The sequence below is a fragment of the Gobius niger genome (genome assembly GCF_951799975.1).
Source record: "Gobius niger genome assembly, chromosome: 5".
In the NCBI taxonomy this organism is placed as follows: domain Eukaryota; kingdom Metazoa; phylum Chordata; class Actinopteri; order Gobiiformes; family Gobiidae; genus Gobius; species Gobius niger.
Window position 1 is genome coordinate 20,109,427 of NC_136856.1, and position 26,429 is coordinate 20,135,855.

The following is a 26,429-nucleotide window of genomic DNA, read 5'->3' on the forward strand; positions in this document are numbered from 1 at the left end:
TACTTGGATGGGAGACCGTTTGGTAACACCAGGAAGCCTAGCGAATGGAGTGAGTGGTTGGTGGTGGTCGGAGGGGCCGATGGCGCAGACTGGTTGCCTCGCTTCCCTCAGTCTACCCCAGGGCAGCTGTAGCTACAATAGTAGCTTACCACCACCGAGTACGGAGTGAACGAATAGTGCAATGTAAAGCGTCTTTGAGTGTCCAGAAAAGCGCTATATAAAACCAATGCACCATTATTATTATTATTATTATGTGACGACATCGCGATACAGGCGGCATCTCGTCATAGAAGGGGGCGTGGCCTTGGAGAGTGGGAAAATAGAATCTTTTGGGAAACACAATTTTTGACTCTTTTTAGCCATTTTCTGGCAAAATATAAACGTGTCTATCACATACAAATAAAGTCAAGTCTAAATCGGGTTCATATGGATGTTTATTGACAGCAGATTGTTCAGTAGAAGTGAAAAAAACGGCAGTCGTAGCTAGCGCTAGCTAGCGTTAGCATTAGCATGATGCTTACATGAAACACCATGTTAGCATTCTCTGTTATTTATGTATTTATGGGCTGTTGAACCGCTTCATTCCTCTCTATGTCTTTGTATCTTTATTTAGTAGAAAACTATATTCATAATTTAGAATAAGTTAAAGTAGTTTTTGAATAATTAGAGAAACTGTAGGTTTTTCTGCAATTTCCCCCCTTAACTGTTTTAAAAATGACCATATATGGGCGACTCCAGAGATGCCATCCGTATCTATGGGATTAGCAGCAATTGTAAACTAATGGAGATTTTAAAAGTTAAAATATTGGAGTTATTGTTCACATTACAACACTTGGACACCACAGTGTGTTAGATGTATTTACCAGCAGTAACTCAGCAGCTAACGGAGTTGTTCCACAGCTTTTTTCTCCACTTTTTGTAGCTACAGTTTTTAGCTAATGTTAAGTCTATGGAAATGTAAGCTAACAGCTGCAAAGATGGCGGATCTCCATAGTAACTGTGGAATTTCCTGAACTCTATAAGATTAAACTAAAAAAATAGCGATTATAAGTGTAAAAATGTAATTGAATCGTAAATAGAGTTTTTTTTATATAAAAAAGTCGCTTTGCTCTAGGTAAAAGCATATGTCAGTATGGAAAAACAGTGGCCTATTCCTTTAACCAAGTGCGTTTTCTCCGGTTGATCTTTACCCAAATCTAAAAGCTAAGTTTTTGTTTTGTTTTCTTCATCGCTTTTATTTCCTTGCTTTTTGACGCATTTTTATTTTGTTTTCGTCACATTTTCATCACTCTTTTTTGTAGCTCTATTTTTACCTTTCAGACCTGTTCCCGGTGCGTGTTGGTCTCCGCCAGGGCTGCCCTTTGTCACCGGTTCTGTTCATAACTTTTATGGACAGAATTTCTAGGCGCAGCCAGGGGCCGGAGGGTGTCCTGTTTGGGAGCCTCAGGATCTCATCTCTGCTGTTTGCAGACGATGTTGTTCTGTTGGCTTCAACGAACCAAGACCTTCAGCGGCTCTGGGGCGGTTTGCAGCCGAGTGTGTAGCGGCCGGGATGAGGATCAGCACCTCCAAATCTGAGACTGTTGGCCCCGCGACCCGGCCCCGGATAGAGCGGAAGAAAATGGATGGATGTTTTTACTTTTTCATCACTTTTTACTCATGTTTTGATGCTCTTTTTTTGCTCTTTTGTCATATTTTCAGACATGTATTTGTCGCTGTTTTGATACTTCGTTCAAGAAGCTTTTAGATTTGGGAAAATGTGCTCGGTTCAGGTGGGGGTAAAGAGGTTAAGTGGCCAAGCAAAGACAAGTGTGTGAGTGAACTGTGAAATGATTTCTTCTTATTAAAACAGTATTAGCCAAGTGTCTAAGTGATCCCTGCTTTGACTTTGAATCATGTAATCTTTACCCTTGTACGATTGTTCTCAACTTCCTGTTCAAGCCATAACTTTTCTCTCACCATGAGACTCTAAAAGCAAGGAATGAAAGGAGGAAAAATATGCAGATGAACCTGTGGTCATTCACACATACCTCCAGGCTGAATCACACACAAACTGTCCTGCTGTGGGAATATACTTTACACGTATCTGTCAGTGGTACCTTAGTGTCGGCGCACCACCAGCTGCAGTTTTCATTGTATTGAGAGAAGCATTTGTGAGAGAGGTGCAGGTCAGTGACTCTGGATCCTGGGACAGCCCGTGCATTGTGTGACAGCCTGGCTCAGTCCCTGTTGGGAGATTCCATAGCATTCCTAAACGTACAATGACTGTAAGTGACCAGAGCTCTGTTTCATCACCTCCAAAAACCTCTGGCCGCAAACTCCTTCACAAATTCCTCAATCATCTTCACATGGACCCTGAATGCGGCACAGGGGCCTGATGGAGAAATGAAGCCTACGTGTCCCAGCAGCCTTTCTGCCTGGAAGCTGCAAATACAGAGTCTGCTCTTGGCACGGCTGGTGATGCGTGTGCACTGAACAAGATGACACTTGCTCTGGTCTAACCAATGAGATGTGTCAAATGTTTGGATGGAATATAATTATCCACAATTATACAGTTGTAAATTTGAGAGGGGAGTTACAAAAACAACACCCTCAGTCATGTCAGTACATTATTTCAGGCTTGTAAACATTTTAAACACAATTTTAAAAACACTTACGGCTGAGTGAGCGTTTAAAGGTTTGAACTCACACCAGATGAACAATCATCTAAATATGTGTTTATGTAACTGTGGCATTATCAGTTTTATGCATTTTATTCCAATAAAACTTAATGTATTTTAAAATAACTATTGGACAGCAGATGGCGCCAGCGCGTAAAAGGTATAAAAGCCCACCCTGGCACTCACTGGCGTCTCCCGGCTGGTTGGGCTGTGCCCAGGCTGTGCCCAGGCTGTGCGTGTTGTTCCACGGGTCCAGCGTCGCGAGTGGCCGACAGCTTCACGCGCAACACCTCACGGCGTCCAGGGCTCTCTCGGTGTGTTTGGTCCGGGGTCTGCTGGGGCCCTCGCGTAACCGGGAGGCTATCGAAGCACCGCACCGGCCGAGTAGGGCTAGAGATGGGCGTGCGACGGTGGACCCATCTGCTGCTGTCCTGCTTTGCTTGTCTTGTTTCTTGTCCTGCTTCCTGTTTTCGTTTTGTTTGTACGAACTGAGAAGCGAGTGACCAAATGAAAATACTGTGAACCGACGGAGATCTAAAGTGTACAAACTGTCCAAGTGAATGTAACGAAAATGGTGCAATGTTTAATGAGAACAAAAAGTATGAAACAAGGAACTGAAAGATAAAAGAACCTCCATAGAAATAAACTAAACCTGTGAAAAGGAACATGATGCCTCTGTCCTTATGGGTCGAACCTGTGCACCTTAAAGCACATGTTTCCAGTTTTACTGGATGGCGTTGTCTGTTAATTTAATATAATAAAGGCTACCACTACCACTGTCATGTCACATAACGATGAAATACAGCAGTTTTCCAAAACCAGTCACAGGTGACGTTGGCTGATTGAGCCTTTTGCACAAATGAATAAAAATGTCAGATTTGACAGATTGGTCCATTTGACTCTTTACATGTCAGGTCTGGCCCCTTGTTCCAAAGTGCAATTATATGGATTTTATGCAATAAATAAACTGGACCGATAAACCCCTCTCGAGGCCTGGCAACTTATCATATCCTAGAGTTGTTTCGGGAAGCCCCCCCTGCACGAGCTGTAGTCAGACCGACCATGACTCTTTATTTATGAACTGAATGGTCTGAAACCACGATCTGAGGGAAGTAGATTTTTATATCCGCCCCGACATTGTAGCCCCGTCGCCTCCTGTGGCGGCTCGTGGCCGCAGGTCCGCTCCAGCGCATGGCGCATGAGGGGGCGGGGCGCCACCACAGAGAGGCAGGACCACTAGGACTCCCAGCCGCACTCGAGCAAATAGTTTTGCTTTTGAAACGAGGGCTTTTATTAGTGCCTTTCTCGGCGCCATGTGGATATTTCAACATCACAGTTTTATTTCTTGAACACTCAAGAGTTTGTGAGATATTTCTCTTCGTGCGTAACAGGAACTTCGCCGAGGAGCAACCTGTCACCGGGAGGATGAGAGGACTCTGGGACACAGAGATACAGTGGAGTCAGTGTGGAGAGTGAGCGATGTGAACACGACTCGATCCAGGAGGAGGTAACCCTCGTTCGTTTGTTGCCCGTATCCCATTTACCCATGAACTGTAGCTTAGACTGACTGTTAGAGAACCTTATAGATCTGCTCGCCTCATTGACCTACACGAGATGCTTGACATTCATGTCATAGTTTACCCTTTCACGCCTCAGAAAGCACAAAATAAGTTTCCTTTCACCAACATCCTTCTAGACCAAAATAAACTAAAGTCCATCTCTGTTCAGCAGCCAGAGCGAGTCATTCTTCTGGTTAATGTCTGTGGTTTGTGAGCTGAGCTGTGGCCTCTGGTTTTGAAATCCACACGTGTTTCCTCTATTTGTTTCTAAAGGATTTTGTTCTCAGCATGTAAATGCTGATGTTGTGATATTTAACTCTTTACACTTCAGAGGTATTTAGCCTGTCCAAGCTGTCAAGAAGACAGTGCTCGAGCCCCTCTTTCTCACTGTTTCCAGAAGTGGGATAAAGACTTTGAAGGCTTACGGACCCACCCTGGCTTTTGTCAGACATAATGCCTTGTTTAGGTGCTGTGCCTTGACTTGTTGCTTTTCACTTCTCCCACACACCTGCTCAGTTCGTGCCATGACCGCTCCAGGCTCCACAGTCTACTGAGGGGATTGAGTGTCTCCTCCCTGTTAATCTGCCCTAAAAGCCTGAGGACACTGAAAAGTGGTTAATGTTTGATGGGCCACGCTGTTGTAACACATACTTGACTGGAGCACACCTACTGTAAACTCTTGACTTTTCATTCACCTTCTCTGTGATTGTAGATACATGGTAAACGGTCACACTTTTCTACCTACATTGGCACTCAGAGCTCTTTACATTAAGGAACCACTCACTCATTCACTGTCTTTCATTCACTAGTGTCAGGCACTGGTAGCAAGGTGGGTGAAGTGTCTCAATGATCAACCCTTATTACACGTGTACAGCTCAGACATTACAGCAAGTCTTCAAACATGTCCAAATAATCAGTGAGTACTTTGTGGATGAAAACAGTGATTTGCTGCAGAAATTACATGTAGTGGTTGATTATAATACAACTAACCCCGTCGGCCCTTCTTTTGATTTCAACAAGACAACTCCTGCTCACTGGATAATTACATATTTTGGACCATTCTCTCCTCCTATCTAAAGCCTGTTTGCTCTGTGATCTGTTGATTAGTTTAGATGTGGATAAGATGAAATGACTCTGTGTTTATCAATTGACACAAATACACTTCTGTTGATTTATAAGCCCATTTTGCTGGTAACCTTCATGTGTGTATAGCTGGAACAAGGGGTTCATTGTTGCCCAGCTGCCCCAGATGAGACTCGGGCCTGCATTGCAACATTTAGGCCTGAAAGCTGACCTCGCTTGTATTCACTCATATTTACAGTGGATCTGTGAGAGGCCAGAGTTATTGGGGGTAGTGTTTGTGAGTTTGTCAGGTCTCTTGACCAAGCGCTAGTGAAGTATGCAGCACACAAGATTGTTTTCATCACTAACTTATTGTCTTTGTCATTTTTTGCCACTGTCTGTCCCGTCTTACCGTGAGACAGACAAATTTCCTCCGAGACGGACAATAAATTAAATCTAATTGTTGAAAATGTCTTTTTTGATACACACATATTAAGCTGCCTTTAAAAGCTTTTTATTTTTTGGCCTAGAAACAACATCTCTATTTTTACATTTATTTAAACAATTGGCTTTAAGCTGAACATTTTAGTTTCTTGACAGTGATCACACAGGGTTTTAAAAAAGAAGCAAATTACAATTACAACTGTTACTTTGTTTTTAATAATAACAAATGCTTATTTTGAGGTAATTCATGTTTTCACCTGCGGTTACTGTTTTATTCTAGCCATTAGAGCACCCGAGTAACAGGTCCCAAACCTAAAAGTGTGGATCAGCATTAGCCATAACATAGGTCTGCACAATGTAGCAAACAAATTATCATTATCACAATATTAGGTGATGCAATATCCACATTTAAAGAAGCTACAATGTTTCAAAGTCACTGAGGTCTCACATCTGACTCACATTCTAGGCAAGGAAAGTTTATTTGTAGAGCACAATTCATACACAAGGCAATTAAAAGTGCTTCACAGTTGCATAAATACAAGAAAACAAATAAAATCAATAAAAACATCAACATAAAATTAATCAATTACAGTAAAAGGCGAGAGTGCAGATAAAATACTTTCAGTCATATGCATCGGTAAAAAGAACTGTTTTCAGCCTGGATTTGAACATTGTCAGAGTTGAGGCCTGTCTCACATCCTCATGAAGACTGTTCCAGATTTTAGCTGCATGAAACTGAAACGCAGCCTCACCGTGTTTATTATTGACTCTGGGAACCACCAGGAGGCCCCTCCCTGAAGTTCTCTGGGCCTGAGATGGTTCATACGGCTGTAACATGTCAGAGATGTACTTTGGAGCTAAACCATGAAAAGACTTTTACACAAGCAGAGCTGTTTTAAAGTCTATTCTCTGAGTGACAGGAAGCCAGTGCAGAGACCGGAGCACTGGACTAATATGGTCGTATTTCCTGGTTCTTGTCAGGACTCGAGCAGATTTGTTCTGGATTCTACTCATGGTAGCTTTTTTAAGTCTTGATCAAACACACTTTTTGTTAATTTTCAAAAGGCTTGTACAGCGTTGAAATGGTTTTGTGATTATACAATACAATGATTTAATGACACACAATGACACTGTTCTTGCAATATTCAAAACGATGATTCAATATGACATTTTTTCTCGTATACTACAAACCTATGTCAAATAAAAAGACAAATTGTTAGATTGATTATCATGTGGACCTTGGGAGGAAAAAGCTAAAAGTTGCGTTAAACCGTTTGCCTTTTGCTGAATGTTTCTGTGTTTGTCGTCTTCCAGTGTGTCCATCTCCACCATGCCTCCACATGATCGATCCAGGCAGAAGCTGCTCTACCTCATGCAGCTCTTCCTGTCCCGGGCAGTGTCCCTTCTACAGCTGCCCCCCCACATCCCCATGCTGGTACCCCACGCCCCCACCCCCCTTACCCGCTCCCACTTCAGCGCCCAAACCCATCTGGACTTCACCACCCACTGCAACTCCAGCTGCTTCCACACCCACGAGGGGGCGCCGTCGGACATGCTGGCTTTCGAGACACTTTACTCGGACGGTTCCCGCACCCTCACCACCGTGGATGTCGAGGGTGACCCAGAAAACCCTGTCCCGCCCCTGTACAGGCCGAAACGCAGGCGAATAAGGCGACAGATCTACGGCGCTGACGGGCGTTTCAACATCAAAGGTGACAACTTCCTGCTGGATTACCCTTTCTCCACCGCGGTCCGGATCTCCACGGGGTGCACCGGGGTTCTTGTGTCCCAGCTGCACGTCCTGACAGCGGCCCACTGCGTCCACGACGGTAAAGATTACGTCAAGGGTGCAAGAAAGCTCAGAGTTGGATTTCTGATTAACCCTGTGATAAACAGCACGAACCCAGCACTCTCTTCGCCTAAGAAACCTCTTGTTCGGTGGGTGAAGGTCAGACGGACTCGCGTGCCCAAAGGCTGGATCCAAGGTCCTCAGGAAGTCAGCATGGACTTTGACTATGCCCTGCTGGAGCTCCGCTGGCCCCACCGCCGCCCCTATATGCGGCTCTCCATTGCCCCCTCTTCTGAAGATTTGGCAGGGAAGCGTATCCACTTCTCTGGCTTTGACAGCGACCGACCCGGGGAGTTGGTGTACAGGTTTTGTCCTGTGGAAGAGGAGTCCAAAGACCTCATTTATCAGCATTGCGACGCCCGTCCCGGAGCGAGCGGATCCGGAGTCTACGGCAGAGTGTGGGACAACATCCTGGAGAAGTGGGAGAGGAAAGTCATCGGGATCTTTTCAGGGCATCAGTGGTTAGAGATAGACGGAGAAAACCGGGATTATAATGTGGCAGTGAGGATTACCCCGCTGAAGTTTGCTCAGATCTGTTATTGGGTCCATGGGAACAGACTAGACTGTGTTCATGGGTAAAACTGCACCTATTGCAAACATCTGTTTAATTAAATGTCTGTTTCTGGGTCTAGCCCTCAGTCAGTCTGAAGACAGCATCGTGTTCGCGTGGTCACCCCAGACTCTGCTCAAACAACAACATACAACACTTTTACACAATTTAATCAGTACTGACATGTTTCTGCTTAGCTGTAGAGATTACACAACAGCTAGGCCTAGAATAGGTGTACCGTGTTTAATTTCATTATTGCATACAAAATCAGATCTACTTTCATTAAACTCTACAGGCCGCAGTGGCTGGTGAGCATAAAATGGTGTGTTTGTGCGTTAATGGTGTTAATGTTGTGCCTTTGTTACTACTGTGAAACTGCACTCTGCTTTTTTCCTATTCTGAAAACCAGTCTGTTTTTAATGGATTTAACTTACAGCACCACAGTTTATTCATCTATAAACATTAATAATTTGAGTGTATGTACTTTCAAGAGATTCTATGCCATTGAGAAGAGTGTTAAATTTATTTTTGTGATAAATGCTTGATATATTTTAATAAAGAGATTTATTCCTGAGTGAGTGCTTTTTGGGGAAGGCGTTGGCTGCCCTCTTGTGTTGGTAAGTAGAAGTGCACCCTGACTTTGTTGAGGCAAAAGAATCCTGCAGAAACACAGTAAATAGAAAAGTAAAATAAAATAGAAAGCTGCAGGGCCGGAGACGGGGCAGATCCATGACGGTGTGGCGAATTTACTGTGATAGTGCGCCCTCTGCTGGTAGGAGCGGATCCACGACGGTATTATTTGTTAACGTTTTATGTTTGACAATTATTGTTTAGTTATAGTTTAGGGTCATTAGGATTAGGGTTAGGATAAGATTAGCGTTAGGGTTGGTTCAGAAACAAAAATAACAAGCAATTCCTATGCGGTTAGAAGTTATGTTATCTTTATCAACAGAAAGAATCTAGTTACACTTCCCAAATTGGTTCATATGTTGTTGTTTTTTTAATGAAAAAATCCTCACGTGCCTTAAAGGAACAGGCCACCGTTTTCACATGCTGAGATATGTTCTTACCTGAGCTTAGACGAGCTGATGATACGTACCTGTCTGGTCTTTGTGCCCGTGGAAGAGCGTGGTCACTTCCAACTTCACCCCCGTTTGCCGCTATAAGAATACATTGGGAGAGGCCAAATGCTAACAACATCTTCAGTCGTTTTCTGTGACTAAGCGCACACACTGAGGCTCCTTCGGAAACCATCAGATTGCGAAGAGCTCTTATGCCAAACCGGATGTGCGTCAGCGTCCGCCATGGCAAGTTGCTTCCGAATTGGTGAGTCAGTTAGGAAGTAGTTAGGAAAAGAAGCCTTGATGCGAACTATCATGGCCACTTTAGCATAGGGACCTCTGATGCTAACTAACCAGTGATTAGGAGCTATGTGCCATCCCACAAGCCACTGCGCTAAACCCCCCCACCCCCCTCGCCCCCACCCTCGTGATTCATGCGCAACCACTGTTGATTGACAGGAGCACATTTAATAATAAAAATAATATTAAAAATTAAGATTCTGCACAAGCCAAACTTTATAAAAGTGATAAATCAATGTTGTCGTCCCCACAGCTCAGTCACATGTCAGTGTTAAAGAGTAAACTCAGGAAACAGATTAAATGCTTCTGTTTTCATTTAGCAGAAACTTAAGCCACATGGATCATTTGCATAATGTAGCTTTATGAAACAGCTGTTTGTATGGATCATTTGGATTTCTTTTCTCCTTAAATGTTTTTGTTTGGACACTATGTTGTTGTTGGACACTGTACACTAGGGGGCGACATGCACTTTTGTTTGGCCTGCACTCCACCAATAACTTTAAAGAAGAAGAAAAGCAGCTGTTGGTGATGTCACTTCCCTTTCCCCTGTTTAAGGACGGACGGATTGTTCAAATGCTGCTGAAGCTCTAGTTCACTAACTGCATAGAGGTCTAACAGTTGACCCCATGAAAGGTTAAGGAGTTAGTTGCTAGTGTTAGTGCTTAGAGGCTACAATTTGATGGTTTCGGACGCAGCCAAACCCAGACAGGTACGCATCAAGCTCAGGCAAGAACATATCTCAGTATGGAAAAATGGTGGCCTGCTCCTTTAAGTACATCAACGTCGACCTAAAAGCTGATCGGTCGAGATCCGTCTTTTCCAGCAGAGGGCGCACTATCACTGTGGATTCGCTTCATATGCACCATCTGTCCCGGGTCTGCCGCTTTCCCCTACTCAGAGTTTGAGGAGGCAAACTTTATAATAAAAATGATGCACTCATCATACACAAATGACTTGGAGATCCGGTTTGGGGCTCTGCAGGTAATCACAATATACAGGAGCCTATACAATCCTTTGTTAACGCAAGATCCTGTATACATGAGGTTGTATCGTATTACAAAGGCTGCAAGACCTTATGCCAACCAGTTCAGACGTGCAGAGAGGAGACTCTTGTTTTGGGATAGTGTTAGGTTCTCTGAATAATGGAGGCTCCCAACTAGACCCGCTTGAAATGAGAACCGGCCAGAAAATTCTCATTTTATATCACCATGCAGTCCTAGCCCTGGTGGGAAAATGCAAGTAGAGGCTTTAAAGTATTTACCAGCTGAACAATAAGGCTAAGATGAGGTTCAAGTTACCATCCAGTAAAGTATCTGGATCGGCCACTCGCTTCATTCAAGTCTCAAACTAAAGCATCCTAATAACCAAACATTGTCATATTGAGCAAAACATCTTTATTACATTAATGTATTTTAACTTAATCAGACATCTGGAGTGCAAAGGTGATAAAACAACAGGGTTCAGTAGTTTAGTGCTTTTTTTTTATTAGATACAAGGAGACAATACAAAACGTCAATCAAAATGTCAGCCCACGCACTGATGGCTGGTCCTTCATTTACACTTCACTCTCCACCTAACCTTCACTAACACAACGCTTTGAGGAGATCCCGTTTGTAGGAATGTGTTTTACATCGATTGCTGTTTGACCCTTAGCTGGAAATGAAAGGAAAACATTGGAGTTGAAAGTCCAAGACTGTAGGTATAATAAAATAACCACCCGTTCCCCCGAGAGAATGGTTTAACGTTTGTGCAACAAGTGAATTAGTCCATACTACGCTAACCTCAACTAGACAAACTAAACTGAACTCGAAGTTTGGCAACAGTGTACTCGGAATAATGCTCTTAAGGTTGCACAGCTTGGAATGAGGCCCTGTCCCTTTCTTGAAATCGAACATGGGAACAAAACAAAACCCTTTTTTTTTTTTTATAACTTTATCCAATCCAAGCTCATAGTATTAGCTTCATGTTTTCAATGTGACAGGTCTATCTATCACCTGACCTACCCCACCCCCAGATGTCCCTCCCACCATGTCCCATGAACAAGTGCTGGTTCTGCTTTTGCCCCTCAACAAACCACTGGAATGAACCCAACAGATGTTTTTTGAAAGCTCGTGGGTTTATAAAGGAGATCCTTCCAGGGTGACAACTGACCCGCCGCCAAGTCTCTGAGCCAGGGTCGCTCTGTCTTTGAGGTCCTCCAGGCCGTTCACCTGCCACTCGTGCTTGATACCTGACATCACAAACACAAAGTCAGTTGTTGTTTCGTTCGGGTTACTTATCTAGAATCCATGACACAAAGAGAAAGCGCACCTTCGAACTTCCTCTTAATGGCATCTTTTGAGCTGGCATAAATCATCTTGCTCTTCAATGGGGCACTGTCTGGTGCCCTGGAAACACAAACATAAAGGGAACATGAGAAATGACTAATGACACACAGAAGAACACATGTGAAGGCCATCTCACCAGAAAATGAAGACCAGGTCCTCCTTCTTTGTCTCTTTGGTCTCGTAGGTAGCGTCATAAAGAGCGTAGCGACAATCGTTCGGGGGGAGCATGGCCACAAAGTGCTGGTATGGGTCTTTGACGGTGACACCCAGGTCGCCCTGTAGGATTTCTCGGCCCTCCTCGAGGATAATGTTCTTCAGGTCTTTGCTGAGGCAGAAGAGGATGGCCTTCTTCCTCTTTTTCTTCTCCTCCTCATTTGCCTGAGCCTTACGCACCTTCATGTCATTGAAGACGGCAATAACTTCATCTGTCACTTTAACACCGGAGGCCTAGAACAGAGATATGAACAAACCACAAACTTCAACACTTGAACTATATTAGACTAGAAAGCTTCGCTCTCTCTGATTGGTTGATCCACCTTTCAAATACCACCCACTGTTACCTGTGAACCCACTGAAACGAGGCTCCAGACTCTTCCAAAGAAGGAGAAAAGTAGTCCCTTGGCTGGGACTACATTTAGCTTCAGATCTAACGGCGCAGTCGCAGAATAGTTGATTAATATAACAGGACCCAGTGCTCTCAATTACACGACACGAGTCACATCGCAGGAAGAGAAAATCCTCAGTCTTTTGTTCTTATGATTTATGTTTCGTTAGCTCACTGTATGTATATATCCTCTATTTGCACATCTTTTGCACTGTCATACACCTTCAGTCAGAGTGTTCAGGAGGCAACACTCAGCTGACCAATAGGAGCAGTAACTTACACCAGAGCAAACACTTAAACTGACCAAGTAAAAGCTTTCACGCTGTACTTGTCACAAATATAAATATAGCCATATTTACGAAGTTCACGATGTGGGGATAAAAATGTAAATGACAAGTTCAGACAAAGAGGTGCCAATACTGTCATTGTAATCTGCCATAGCTATAAAAAAAAACATCTAAAAATAATTGTTTTATGTTTTAGTCATTAAGGCTCAGTAAAATATATTGAGCTCCATCAAATATTTTTGCTGATGAGGCATATATAGATAACCCTGAGTTTCTGACGTCGTCATGTGAAAGAGGGACATGTGACGGTCACAACAGAAGCCCTGTTCATATGGATGAACCATGCATGAACGTGTAATGCTGGGGCTGTAGCGAGCCGTTAGTTATGGTCCGCACAAACATCAGCAATACCATGGATTGTGGTTTGAACAGTAGAGCTATTTTTGCTGATTCTAGGACTTAGACATTTTATTCAAATCTTGGCTAAAAAACAAAAAAACAAAAAGATCCTCCACTATTATTTAATGCACAAAAAAGCTCCCATTGTCTCATTCAAACTCCAAAACTAGCTGCGGTTTCTGTTGAGAAATGGCTGCAAACCTGACGACTATAAAAACCTATGACGATTGCGATTTTGATTAGATTGATAAATTACCCAGCCCTAATGAACAGTGAGTGAACAGCCAGTAAGGAAAAAAAGGCTTTTAGTGCTTGTCCAAAGTCCAGTGAAGAACTGGAGCCAGAGCCAACAGGTGTGTCCGAGCTGCTCTGACTGAACTTTGAGGAGTTACATAAACCCTTTCTGGAACCATAAAGATGAGCATGTGGATGACGGCCTGGTCTGAAATTAAGGCTGAGTCAAACAATGAGGCCTCTGTTGAAATATATAGACTGAGCTGCTGTATGTAGTCGACTCAGCCCGGTCTTCTGACTCCGTTTAAGGCAATCACAGGAAAACAACCTCTGTACAAGATACAGAAATAACCACTGTGTTGCAACAATGAAAAGGAAACAAGGGCAGGAAAAGTCACTGCGCTGACGCTCACTGTGTTTGCTTTGGGCGTCAAACCATTGTGATAAGTGTCAGCACAATTTAGTAATTATTAACCAGCAAACACTGAATCTTTCAATGTCTTCTCAAACACTGCAACAAACACCACTATGAACCTTACAAAATGTTTAGGGATTATGGGGTTAAAAAAAGTCAATTTCTGACCAAAAATGACAAAACAAAAATAGCTGTTCACAACCAATGCATCATTTCCTTTAATGAATTCAAAAATAATAATAATAAAATGAAGAAAAAAATAGACTTTAAAAAAAATGTGGGGTCAGTTTGTGGCGTTGATATTTTATTCATTTGCAACTGGATGAAAAAAAAAACTATTTTGGGGAAAGTACAAATGGATGCGCCACAGATCTTCACAGATCAGCCCCGTTAGCTCCGATTAGCTCATTCAACAGATCCACGCGCCGCAAAACGAGTAAATGTGCGAATTTGTCTAACATCCAATTATTAAGGGACTATATGTACAACAAACGTGGATGCGAGAAGATGTGCGTGTGATTGGAGCCAAGTACCACAATATCATCTTTGCACCAAATTCAGGGTGGGGCCATGAATGCAGCACAGGCACATGTGTGCACCAGTGTGCACGAGCTCCTATAAGGGAAAACTGGGCTCGATCCAACGGTACAATCCAGTCCGAGAGTCTAACGCCCCAGACCGCACTTCATCCAAAATGAGCGTGAATAAAGGTGCGCGTGATGGTCTGACGTCGTCTGCTGCTCAGGAGACGCTGTGGCCGTGGCCCCGCTGACAGACAAAGAACTGCACAATAACAGCCAGCGCTGGGTTTAGGGGGATTCATCTCAGCCGAGGCTAAAGCGGCTAGTGCTAACAATACAGTGGCCCCTCTGCACCTGCAGTTTACTGAGGAGCAGCGTTAGCCTCTGAGGCTCAGGGCCACGGGCTCGTGGAGGGGATGCGCCTCATGCTTTGGTGAATCCAAATGGAAAAAGACAGTGTGGATTTAAACCGCTGGTCTTGTAACTATAAGCTGAAGGTAAAGTGAAGCCATCCGCTAATTCTGTAAGGAATTGTACCACATAATCCACTAATAAAGTTAGCCATTTACAAGGCCCTGCCTGTAGCACGTCTCTACCTCGAGTTGAAATCTATCAAAATGTTAATTTACCAAATCCTCTCCAGCAGAAGGAACAGCTCACACAGCCGCTCGTGCCCCGCTGGAGAAGATAAAACCAAGTAAAAAGTAAAAAGCGTCAGACCTACCATGGCTGCAGCAGTGAGTGGGTTGAATGGTCTGATGATGAATGTGGCTCAGTCTATGCCGATGGTCTATGCGCACGAGCTCACTCACGACACCACATGAACGCGCCTGAAGCGCGCCACCGACCCTTATGCACGAGCACGAGCGCGCGTTTCACAAGATCATAGTTTATTTTTGTTTGGTTTATTTATTCGAAACAGAATCATCATAAAAAGCGGAAAATCATGAGTGTGGAATTTTAAATTATGATCAAACACAAACAACTGTTCTGTCGAAACATGTGAAATATAAATGTAAGATATAAACATAAACAAAGGGCGCGTGATTCAGCAAAACACGCAACAAAACCATTTCTAATTATTCTCTAACAAGCAAAATATATTTATAAACTATCTTTCTATGAATTATTGCAGTATATGTTTTATTTTTATATCTTGTAGATACATTTTGATAGTGATAATTAGGTCCTAAAAGAAGAGCAAGAGCATTGATAAATAAATGAAAGAGCGGCTGTGACCGACAAATGCACCAATAGGGAAGAGTGAGGCGCTGCGCTGGGCGGAAACCTTTCACTGTGGAGAACATCGAGTACATCCATGGCAGAGCCGGGGAGAGCCCCCTCCGCTGCTGTCCTGTCGGCGCGGGTGGGTGGGTTTGGCTGAACTCACTTCCAAATAAGGAAGTTTACGACGACGGTCAGTGCACGCGCCCAGACGGTCATCACCATATAAGGAAACCCGAGACGCTAAATTCATTATAGCAGCTTTATGTGCGGTTTTAGAGGAGACACACAGGGGTCACTGTGGGGACGACAATAGGAGCAGTAACGGAGACAGGCAAGATGATGCTGCACAAGTGCTCAGCCCGCGCGCGCTCTCTGAAGATGATGTTGCCCCAAACCGCCACTGACAGCAGAGTGGAGAGCTCGGAGCAGCACTTTTGGTGCATTTGTGAGAAAATGCTTGTTCATGCCTGTTTAATGCTTCTATTTTTACATTACTCTTAATCTTTTCCTGTTGAAAAGAGTCATATTCTTTTAGTGTTGAGTTTGATAAATGAAGACAAGCTTACATAGCACATAAAATAAGCGTCTTTAATATTCCAGAGCCCTTTAGTGGGAGAAATGGCAAAGATAAAACAGTTTGTTTTTAATTCTACAAGCTCCCTGTTATAGTGAGCACCATGTGGAATTATGAGCCAATCTTCATATTCCCCAATTAAATTAATTACATTCAGTTAAAAAAACAAAGTCATTTATAAATTGTTAAATCTTTAAATCTCTTAAGTCCTCACAGGGAACAAAACATACAACATACTTTGGTCAGCAAAGCCATGCTTCGTGGCATTGTTTTTTAATTGTAGTGTTCCTTTTTTTGAATGATGAAAGTAGTTCATACTGTACACAAAAGTAAAAAGTGCATATTATTTTCCTTCTAAATAGGTTGTGTTCACGTTAATAAAGAATTTAAGAAGGAGGGACTTTATAATTACTTGATGATTCACTGAAGAAAATCACCAAACTGAAAAACCCACCATCTGATCATCCAGTCCCCCATCGTCCAGGTCCTAATGGTGTAAATCATCACCAGACGGCAGTAGTTGCTGAAGTTAATAAATCAGGACAAAGCGTGTGCACGTTGACAGTTCAACATCAATAAACTCATCAACTTCAGCATCACACTACACATGAACACAATCTATTTCTAGAAAACATTAAGTCTGTAAATTTATATGGAATGCTTTTTAAGATTTGGAACAAGGCACTGTTTATGCTACAAACGTACGACAAACACCGACAGAAATGAAGTCTTTCACTAACATTCATGTAACATTACTCCATAAACACAAAAGCACATAAGAGCAACTGTAAACACACTCAGCTGTGGATTTAGAGCAAAGAATATTTTTGATATTATACTGCTGGTGATATGCTAGTACACTGCACCAGAGTACAAGTTTGGTCCAATAAATGGCATTGTAAGGCTTTCAGGCAAGTGATGTGATGTGTAGATTCTAAAAAGAATCATGAGATCCTCTAAGTGGACTTTTTCTTCTCAGTGATGCTTGTTCCCCTCGACTTGTTCAACATCTCAGTAGTCTGCAAACAAAAGAGAGAAGACTGGTAAGTGTTTCTGGCGACATCTTGTGACGTTTGTTCCTCACAGTCTCCAAACCTCTCAACTGCTAATAGTGTGGTATTGCTTAGAGGCATACCTACGTTCACATGCCTTTTCTAAGGACCGGGATAAAGCGTGACTTTATCAAATGCACATGTACACACACATGTACATGTACACACACATGTACATGTACACACACATGTACATGTACACACATGTACACACACATGTACCGATGTTCCCCACATTGGTGTATTTCCAGACTCTGACGTGAAGCAGTTTACTCTCACACAAATCCAAATCCTACTCTTAACCCGCACAATGTTCCATGGAAAAAACAGGGCTGGTACGCGGCAGGGAAACATTAGCACCTTTGGCATTGTGAGGGGAATTAGGGCATACTTAATTATTTACTTTAAAAGTTTATAATAATGTCATAAATGACATTTATGACCTCATAAAAAAGACCCGTCAGAGGTCTTTTCCGTCAGGCTGGGGGCTTCATCACTACTTCACTATAGAGTCCCCCAGGGATCTATGCTGGTACCCATCCTTTTTTTTCCTATACCTTGTTCCAATTGGAGACATTTTAAAGAGGCATGGCCTGTCCTGCAAGTTTGATGTTGACCAATTTGAAATAACCAGTGTCCCCTGACACCCCTGCTTAATTGTATATGTAACGTCAAAGCTTGGTTAGCTGAAAATGTCTTGAATAAGTTATGGTGTTTGGACCCGTCCTCACTGACGTGGGGCCACTAAAATCATCCCACAGTCACCAGCCTTGGCGTCACCGTAGACATTGATTTGAAACTTGCCACACAGATCAACGGCGTTTCAAAGTCGTGCTTTTATCATCTTAATTTTTTATCAAAAATAAAGCAATTGGTTCATGCTTTTTTTTCTGGACGTAACGCACCTTATTCTGGCATCAGTCACAAAGCTCTTTCCCATTTGCAGTTAGTCCAGAACTCAGCAACACAACTTAAAAGGGGCTAAAAACCGTGCACATAAGTCTCACCCCAATCCTTGCATCTTTGCATCGGCCTTATGTTCATTCTAGAATTGATTTCAACATGTCTGTTTATTTGAATGGACAGGTCCCTCAGTACATCATGAACCTTATCCAAATTTACACTCCAGCGTGAGCACTGAGGTCCGAGGGCCAGTCCCAGCTCGTGGGACAAGACTAAAAACCGAGAAGGGGGTTTAAGCAGACCGTTCCTATGATGTGGAACGCTCTGCTTCTCTACGACACAACAGTCAAGTGTTTTAAGTCTTAAGACCCACTTTTATTCTTTTAACGCTGCGTGTTTATGTTGTTGTTGTATGTTTTATTTCTATTCTGTTTTTAATTATTTTCTATTGGTTTTATATCTACTTTCCGTTTCTAATCTGTTTTTTGTTTCTATTTATTGTTTAAATGTACCGGTACTTATTTAGACGTGAAGCCAAGTATTGCACTTGTTTTGTTTTTAGGATCTTTTGTGCAGCACAAACGGTTTTGTTGAGCTATAGTCCTATAAATAAAGTGAATTGGATCAGCATAAGTCTGCAATGTTATTAATTGATTGATTTCAATTGAGATTTAAAATGTGCATAATCTCTGTAAATTACAATTGTTAACATTTTAAAAATATGAACTGACTCAGACGTTCCTTCCTTGATGTTAAAAGTTACTGCAATTGCACCCTCTAGTGGATCAGAATCAGACTCTGATCCAATTGCACCCTCTAGTGGATCAGAATCAGACTCTGATCCAATTGCACCCTCTAGTGGGTAGACCTGACACACAAACACAATACTAGGCAGTTTGTGGCCTTACCTGTTCCAGCACAATTCCAGCTGCCTGGTCAATGGCTCCTCCAATCGGGCGGTAGTGGCCCGAGTAGCGGATGAAAGCCCACGCAATCATGGCCAACATAACCACGCCAAGAATGCAGTCACACATCAAGGCGAAGCTGGTCAGGCCGATGAAGAAAAGAACACCGGACAGAATGTAGAGGACGCAGACCAACACAAACAGCACAGCGGGGGTGCGGAAGGCGCTGAAGAGATTTTTGGACTTAAAAAAAAAACAAAAAAACTGTCAATAACCATCATCTATAGACATTAAATCATCGTCTCACTGTTATCCGCACAGCACCTCATTGGTTTTTTGGTACGATTGCCACATTTCATCCAGCTCCTTCTCCAGCTGGCCTTGGTAGCGGTCACAAAACTCTTGGCCACCCATCTTTTTGGTTGACGAGAAATTATGCAGCGCCTCTCTGAAAAAAAAGTGATGCTTCTCTTCCAGGGACTCCGGAGACACATAGGGTAAGTCCCCGCCACATACCTACACACAAAATGATGATCACATAAACCGACTGAATTGAGTAAACATTAAAACATCTGATAGATATAGAGGAACCTTCTCCATGCTCTTGTAATATAGTTCTTTAGATGCTGCAACAGCTGCCAGGTTGTTTGCTTCTGCAGTCGCCTGTGGAGAAATGTACACATGCATTAAAATAGACATTGCTGGAAAAGGTTTTCATTTAAGTTTATTCCTATAAAGCACCATCAGCATAGTCTTTGGTTGCGGCAGATCCTCTCCCTGGTAAATCTTGATGTACGCCTGAAAATACACAATAAAATATTAAAACAAAGTAAACAAAAAGGAAACAAGTTAACAAATGAATGACGTTACCTTAAAAAACTCAACCAAACCCATGCAGGTGACTTTATTCCCATTGATTTCCTTTTCAGCCAGATTGTCTGGATGCAGAAGAGTTGGAATAAGATCCTTCAGCTGCTGTCGAAAGTCTGGTCCCACTTCTGAAAGAAAAAAGAAAAAGAAGGAGGAGCACTTTGTTGCTGAGTAGCTGTTTAAAGCATCACACTGCATAAACAGAAACAGTCTTATCTCAAGTCATTATTACCACTGAGCTGTCCTTGGAAAGATGGATTTGTGGCAACCTTTAATCCAGGGTGCGGCAGCAAAAAGCAGGAGATGTTGGTAAAGCAGGAATATATGTGCTCTCTCACTGTCTGAAGCTCTTCATGCTGGGCCTCTTTGACCTTTGAAGATAAAACACAGCATAAAGTATAGCAAGTATTCACAGCACAGCATTAGCCTAACAGGCATAAACTCAATACATTTCATTTTTACTAAACAATAATTGGTACCTGCAGCCGCTTATCCAGGAAATCACTGCCTCCTTTGAAGCCATAAGTGTATTCATAGGGAAAACTCCAATCCCTGATGAGAAACATCAAAGACTACAAAAAAAAAAAGTGTTATGCCACAAATAAAAGTACAATTCCCTCCCCCTTGATAAATTAATTTGAATCACCTGAAAGGGTTTCAGAAAGATCTCATCCATGGCGAGACGACCATATTCTGTAAAAAGCTGTGACACAAAATTAAAACAATTACAAACTATGCCCAAATTATTTCTTTCCATTGCATTAATCTAAGAACAACTTATGTTACAAACGCTCTATAAGCAGTTTTACATTTTAGAGAGTAAAATACATAATGAAAGCCAATAACAAACCTGTAACTGTTGTAGGTCATCCTCTTGTATGTTCTGTGACAGATTGTAGATCTGGAAAGAAGATTGGGGTCAGCATTGATGAGGGTAAAAATGATCATTACAGGAACAGCGAAAGTCACCTGTACTGAGCTGGTCATAGTGCTGAGTGCAAAGATGGTGGCACAGTCCTTTACGGTGGACTGGTAATCAAAAGCACCCTGGGTGTCCATAAGCACGACTGCGAACTACAGGAGAGAATATCGTGATTTAGTTAAGACTACAATTAGATGAAGAAGTCTCCAGCAAAAACAACAACAACAGTTTTACCTCAGTGCCATCGTGTTTTTGGACAAGGAACACCTCACTCCACAGCTGGATACCAGTTGTCTCTGGCTCAGAGCCTCCCCTCCATGAAAACCCTGTCAGAGGCTCATCCTCGTTACCCAGCCAGTTCTCATCACCCTAGAAAGAACACAGATTCAGAGCAAAAGGTTTTACACAAATAATCTGACATGTTATTGTCATGTCTGTAATAATAAACATTTGTGTAAACAAAGTTAAAATTGAGGCAAAACATTGATCAACAATTGGACACTTGTGTGAGTGTGTTGTTTGTGCAATGTCAGTGTGTTGTGTGTATTTCAAAATTGACCATTGTGTGTCTGACTATTTAATGTATACAGTCAGATGCAGTAACATACTGTCTGGAGTCTGAGAATGAAGTATCAGGTTACAAGGCTCACCTTTCTGTTCATGTAACGAAGCATAAAGTCAAGTAGGAAGCTCTTTCCCTTTCGGAACGCTCCAGCCACAGACACCACCACCACATGTTTGTCTCGGACTTCAGGGGCCAGTAAAACCTTAGATAAAGCCTCGATGTCCAAACCGAAGGAGTGATCCTCCTTACTCACAGTGACAATCTGAACTGGTTTGCCTCTGCCCACCATACTTCAGTTGTAGTGGTCCCTGCAAAAATCACTGGTCACTGTCCACAGAAACATCACATCACCACAGTAAACATGGAGTCTAATGTTGTTTGCTTTACTGTTCCTTTCACGATAATGTAAACTACTTGTAAGCTGTCTTAACAAGTCATGTGCTGTGACTTGGCACAAAACAAAGCCAGGCTGTTAAGATTGGATGTGAGAGCTCTTGTGCACATCACGTTGCTTTGCCTCCAGACATAACATTTGGGACATGGTTTGAACCCATTAGTCTCACTAAAATGTGTGATGAGGATGACACCCATTATGAGTAAGACAGGGAGGTGCCTTCACTAAATTGCTGTAGTAGGCACCCAAACTCGTCTTTCTGTTATATCAAGCCCAACTCCCAGAGGCGTGGCATTTCTCTAGAATAACAAATATTTAAAATATTTCACCGCACCTGAACTGCTCTTGCAATGCAAAAGTGCATCAACATAAAACATATACGTAAAACACTTGAGCTTTAACAGCTTACAACAGCAACGCAGTGTATAACACATAAATAACACGAATCCGCTGCTCGAATAAGCAAAGGTAAAAAGGCACCGTAGAACAAAACAGGTACAAATCGATACAAACTAAAATAAAAACGTCCAAACTATAAAACTATCGCGGTGAAACGTTACAAACTGACGCTAGCTAGCTTCAATGCTAACGTGATTGTTACCTTAAGTCTTCTCTGATGACTCCAACAAAGTCGAGAACAACTCAAAACGCCAACTTTTTACTGTGTAGTTGGCATAAACGCGACCATGAGAACTTTTTTCCACGAAGAAACTATTTCCGTGTTTTGCAAGAGCAGTGCCTGATGGGAATCGGAGTTCAGTCAGGATATCCTGTTGCTCCATTTACTCTGGGCGGTTCCCAGTCAAACTACACTGCGCAGGTACACCGGGAGTTGTAGTTTAAACACGGCACCACAAACACGGAACTAGACGGATTTTGCATAAACAAATCAACAGTATTCACCAGACCAGTGCAAAAGACCGCACCAGTGCAGTACAGCACTCAGATCGCACGTACAGTAGGAGTACCATGAGTACACCAGGAGTACACCAGGTGTACACCGTGAGTACACAATGTGTACACCGTGAGTACACAATGTGTACACCGCGAGTACACCATGAGTACACACTGCGAGTACACCGTGTGTACACCAGGAGTACACCGTGAGTACACCAGGTGTACACCGTGAGTACACCAGGTGTACACCGTGAGTACACCAGGTGTACACCGTGAGTACAGTGAGTACACCGTGAGTACACAGTATATTATATCTATGGTACACAGGCGACACAGATGAGCGTGTTCGCCCTCCGAGCAGCACATGGTGAATGTGGTGGAAACACCCTCCCTCACGAAAGCAAGAAAAACAAGAAAAACAAGAACCGTCCATACATACTATACATTTGAGTTCACAACAAGAATAAAAATGGTTTATTGTTATTTTAAAAATATATCTTTTTCCTGTAAAATGTACTTACACAATCAATGGCAGTGAATTACACACACATCTCTGGAAACAGAGCACTTGGTGAAATATCTTAGCAGTTTCCTGGCTAAAATAAACCATAATTCTACTCAAATACAGTAAGTGGTAACAATTTAAACTGATACATATATATATATATAAACAAAATGAAATCCTTTCTTACAACTGAGGCCACTAAATCTCAGCAAACGATGTATTAAATTAGTTTACTTTGTACAAAAAAGCATTAGCCCTGAGGTAAACTAACAGTTTTGTTTGAAATTCAGAAATACTTTCATGTTAAATATGTACAACTCAGACACATTTGTATGGTTTAAGGTAAATATAACATTAGACAGATCAAGTTATCGTTAAAACTGCATTTTAAGTGCCTGAATACAAATCACACTGTTTCATTATGTCTTATATTTTTTGATACATACACCATGGGGCAGTGACTGTTTCTCACAAGGAAGTAGGTGATTTAACTAAACTACGAAACACCATGGTACTCCTACTGTACGTGCGACTCATTCTAATATCCCCCACCAGCCAGGTCCAACAGTGATCCAGCGGCCTCTTGAGCCTCAGCATCAAGCTGCAGAATCTCCACAGTCTCCAGGTCCAGCTGATGGTCCCCGGGCAGCACCAGGTACTCCTGAGTGTGGTAGTAGTGCAACTCAATGTAGCCACTATCTGACAAAGGGTCCTTCTCCATCTCCTCACACACATCCTCCATGGTGACCAGCTCCTCGTGATCCGGGGTTAAATGGCAAGTTTGGTTTTCGGCAAAAGTTGAATTTTCAGAGCTCAAGGTTTGGGGGTTGGGCAGGAGAAGACTATTTGAAAGTGAATCTGCAAATGTGAACAAAAATGATGAACACAAAAGAGCACTCCTTCATGCTAAGACAAGCACAGAAATGAAAAGAGAGTACAAAGAAGGGAAGACTGGCTTAGCATTTGTGGCGTTGTCTAGGTTATAAAAGGTTGTTCCTATGCCAACAGAACACCAACACATTTACAATGTTGCATGCTGGGAAAGCAGGGAAATGGTGTCAGGTAATGAACATGTCAAGAAAGGCTGTTACAATGTTGAAATTTGTGCTTGACCAAAATACTGTGCTGATCAAGAGACATGATTTTACTGACCTGTAATTTCCACACTATCACAAATAGGAAGACAATCATAACCGCTCTCTTCAAACCTAAAACATAATTATTATTATTATATTAACCGTATTAAATTAAAGTCATTAGATACTGATGCTTGAATATTTCAAACGGTTCTCATAATATTTCAGTGTTCGTACAGTACTTACAACTCAGGCTTCTTTATCAAGTTACTGTTATTGCTGTGGTAACTATGGGTTTTTCTTAAAACCTCAAGAAGTGCTGGTCGGTACTCAGGGCAAACACACCAGAGAGAACCTTTTCCAACAGACTAAAATACAAACAGACGTCAAAGAATAAAAAAGTGATTACAACCAAAGCACAGCATAATGCTTGTTACCTTAGATGAGAAAGATTCATTAAAGAGGGGGTATTATGCTTTTTTCAATCACATAGAACCAGTCTATATAACACCACAATGATGACAAAACCTTCTGTTGGTCTGTAAATGCAGTAAATTAGAATAACTGCCTTGTATAAAATTGCTCTCTCAAAATGGCTGTAGTGAATGTCTTGAAATAGGCCTCTGTCTCTTTAAGAACCTCTGACCCTTTCCGACACGCCCCCTCCACACTCTGTCTGTGGCATCAGTGGGGAGGGGGTTCTGCTGAGGAGCAGTGGTTGGTTACTCGGCTGGCGACGAAAGCTCGGAGGCGTCTCCAGGAGGTGGGGGCGTTCCTAGGAGGACTCAGGGAAACCTATCCCTAAAATGGCCGCCATCAGAGTTTTTACAGATTACTCAAAAATACGTGAATGTGCCAAGGCAACACTTCAGGCATGTTTTTAATGAGGGAATGACATAATAACATGAGCTTGAAAAAGTCGATTTTGCATAATACCCCCCCTTTAAATAAAGTAAACTGTGTTTGGATACACTCACCTGACTCTTGTCCCTCTGAATGCGGCGAAAGCTTTTACTCAGTGACAGATTGTGACGGACTGAGTTTCTCCACCCCCCAGTGGCAGTTTTGTAGTATGGGAAATTTCTTACAATCCATTCATAAATATCCTTTACAGGTAGCTTTTTGCCAGGTGAGTCTTCAATGGCCATAAAGATTAGACTGCTAAAAGAATAGGGTGGCTTGGATGAGGCAGAGGATGTGGAGCAAGTGGACACAGATGACTCAAGTTGGGGCAGTGGTGTTACTTTGTGAAGAGGCTGAAGCGGTAAAAGATTGCACCTCTGATGCAGCCAACTGAGACAAGTGAGGTCATCTTGGTCTGAAATGTTTGTTGAGCTCACACTTGATATAGTTTGTCCATCAATGACCTGAGTAGAGGAGTAATCAAGTGGGGATGAAGAGTAAGTAGACTCTGCAGTTGCTGGTGAAAGCGAGTTTGGGGAAAGGGGGAAAGAGATAGGAGACAGCGGCAGTGAAAGCCGGTCATTGGTGCCGGTGTGCTGTGGTGAGGATGAGAAAGGCCCTGTAAGAGAGGTGGGATATGGAGAGGAAGATGGCAGTGAATGAGTGTCAAACTCCATCTTAGAACAAAAGAGTAAACCTTTCCTCTGATCAATTTGTAGATCTGCAAAAAACAGCAAAAACACAAAGATAGTCATGTTTAGTATAATAATAAAATAATGTATAATTTTGGCCCTGATGCCAAATACCTCAGTTCCTCAGGATTACTGCAGAGTATAGAAAAATAATAATAAAAAAAAGCCTTTTAAATCTTACGTTCCTAATCTGAATGTATATGAGTGGCAGAAAGGACCACAAAAAACCTCTTTTGCACCAATTTGAATGACTTGTGACGACTGGGGCATATCCGGCTTATGGGCATAAATTGAACACCAGTGTCTGTGGCTCTCAGCAGCAGATGTATTTTAAAATGGATATTATCCATCACTGAAAAATGACTTGAAAGGAGTATGTCTTTAAGCCCTCAAGCTTTAACTTTAACTCCGTTTAAACATGGTTTAAACGAGTTAAATGTTAGCGACGCCCGTCCTAGAAAATGCGTCCAAAGTCTAGTTAGTTATGCAGCACATACCACGATGTGTCAAATAAACAGTGAAGAGACAGGTGCACCCAAGGCTCTTCAATGAAGTCTGAAATAAGAGGCTTTAAATGCAAGCCACTACAAATGCACTGGGGGTGTGAAGGGGGAGTACATTTGCGCAAACTAAAGTCAATAAACAGTCGGAAACAGTCCCGCGTGGCTTTCC

At 42.4% G+C, this 26,429-nt stretch overlaps 4 protein-coding genes across 6 annotated transcripts; 1 reads left to right on the forward strand and 3 right to left on the reverse strand.

The window, feature by feature from the left end:
• The first annotated feature begins 3,972 nt into the window (after positions 1 to 3,972).
• On the forward strand, positions 3,973 to 8,347 carry prss23 (serine protease 23). The gene is made up of 2 exons (XM_079556896.1): positions 3,973 to 4,167; positions 7,040 to 8,347. Exon 2 carries the CDS (start codon positions 7,056 to 7,058, stop codon positions 8,151 to 8,153), a length of 1,098 nt encoding a protein of 365 aa, XP_079413022.1. The 5' UTR covers positions 3,973 to 4,167; positions 7,040 to 7,055; the 3' UTR covers positions 8,154 to 8,347.
• Positions 8,348 to 10,882: 2,535 nt separating this feature from the next.
• On the reverse strand, positions 10,883 to 15,118 carry cfl1 (cofilin 1). The gene is made up of 4 exons (XM_079556579.1): positions 14,997 to 15,118; positions 11,949 to 12,259; positions 11,796 to 11,872; positions 10,883 to 11,715 (listed from the first exon to the last, which is right to left on the reverse strand). The coding sequence occupies exons 1-4, from the start codon at positions 14,997 to 14,999 to the stop codon at positions 11,603 to 11,605; spliced, it is 504 nt and encodes a 167-aa protein (XP_079412705.1). The 5' UTR covers positions 15,000 to 15,118; the 3' UTR covers positions 10,883 to 11,602.
• A 1,561-nt stretch (positions 15,119 to 16,679) lies between these two features.
• Positions 16,680 to 22,543, reverse strand: LOC306963115 (atlastin-3-like). Of its 3 annotated transcripts, none has more exons than XM_079556578.1 (14): positions 22,286 to 22,543; positions 21,376 to 21,580; positions 20,960 to 21,094; positions 20,773 to 20,877; positions 20,654 to 20,704; positions 20,450 to 20,506; positions 20,283 to 20,375; positions 20,036 to 20,174; positions 19,804 to 19,931; positions 19,675 to 19,731; positions 19,525 to 19,596; positions 19,258 to 19,449; positions 18,937 to 19,176; positions 16,680 to 17,092 (listed from the first exon to the last, which is right to left on the reverse strand). In XM_079556578.1, the coding sequence occupies exons 2-14, from the start codon at positions 21,577 to 21,579 to the stop codon at positions 17,030 to 17,032; spliced, it is 1,536 nt and encodes a 511-aa protein (XP_079412704.1). In that variant the 5' UTR covers position 21,580; positions 22,286 to 22,543; the 3' UTR covers positions 16,680 to 17,029. The 3 variants fall into 3 exon arrangements, with proteins under 3 accessions (XP_079412704.1, XP_079412703.1, XP_079412702.1); XM_079556577.1 differs by having other exon boundaries at positions 21,376 to 21,617; XM_079556576.1 differs by having other exon boundaries at positions 16,681 to 17,092; positions 21,376 to 21,598; positions 22,286 to 22,542.
• Positions 22,544 to 23,139: 596 nt separating this feature from the next.
• On the reverse strand, positions 23,140 to 25,781 carry LOC306963353 (uncharacterized protein). The gene is made up of 4 exons (XM_079556898.1): positions 25,140 to 25,781; positions 24,409 to 24,530; positions 24,239 to 24,294; positions 23,140 to 23,944 (listed from the first exon to the last, which is right to left on the reverse strand). Exons 1-4 carry the CDS (start codon positions 25,740 to 25,742, stop codon positions 23,625 to 23,627), a joined length of 1,101 nt encoding a protein of 366 aa, XP_079413024.1. The 5' UTR covers positions 25,743 to 25,781; the 3' UTR covers positions 23,140 to 23,624.
• Positions 25,782 to 26,429: the final 648 nt, after the last annotated feature.

What these genes read in the sequence shown, in the direction of transcription:
- cfl1 (XM_079556579.1), bottom strand. An exon ending in GACCTGGTCTTCATTTTCTG is followed by an intron (nt 11,873 to 11,948) that starts GTGAGATGGCCT and finishes TTGTGTTTCCAG; the next exon opens with GGCACCAGACAGTGCCCCAT. An exon ending in CATTAAGAGGAAGTTCGAAG is followed by an intron (nt 11,716 to 11,795) that starts GTGCGCTTTCTC and finishes TTGTGATGTCAG; the next exon opens with GTATCAAGCACGAGTGGCAG.
- LOC306963115 (XM_079556578.1), bottom strand. Translation starts at nt 21,579, where the DNA reads ATGGTGGGCAGAGGCAAACCAGTTCAGATTGTCACTGTGAGTAAGGAG. An exon ending in AACCAAAGACTATGCTGATG is followed by an intron (nt 19,597 to 19,674) that starts GTGCTTTATAGG and finishes ATTTCTCCACAG; the next exon opens with GCGACTGCAGAAGCAAACAA. An exon ending in ATTACAAGAGCATGGAGAAG is followed by an intron (nt 19,450 to 19,524) that starts GTTCCTCTATAT and finishes TTTTGTGTGTAG; the next exon opens with GTATGTGGCGGGGACTTACC.
- prss23 (XM_079556896.1), top strand. Translation starts at nt 7,056, where the DNA reads ATGCCTCCACATGATCGATCCAGGCAGAAGCTGCTCTACCTCATGCAG.
- LOC306963353 (XM_079556898.1), bottom strand. Translation starts at nt 25,742, where the DNA reads ATGGAGTTTGACACTCATTCACTGCCATCTTCCTCTCCATATCCCACC. An exon ending in TTCAGAGGGACAAGAGTCAG is followed by an intron (nt 24,531 to 25,139) that starts GTGAGTGTATCC and finishes TTTGTATTTTAG; the next exon opens with TCTGTTGGAAAAGGTTCTCT. An exon ending in TGATAGTGTGGAAATTACAG is followed by an intron (nt 23,945 to 24,238) that starts GTCAGTAAAATC and finishes TCACATTTGCAG; the next exon opens with ATTCACTTTCAAATAGTCTT.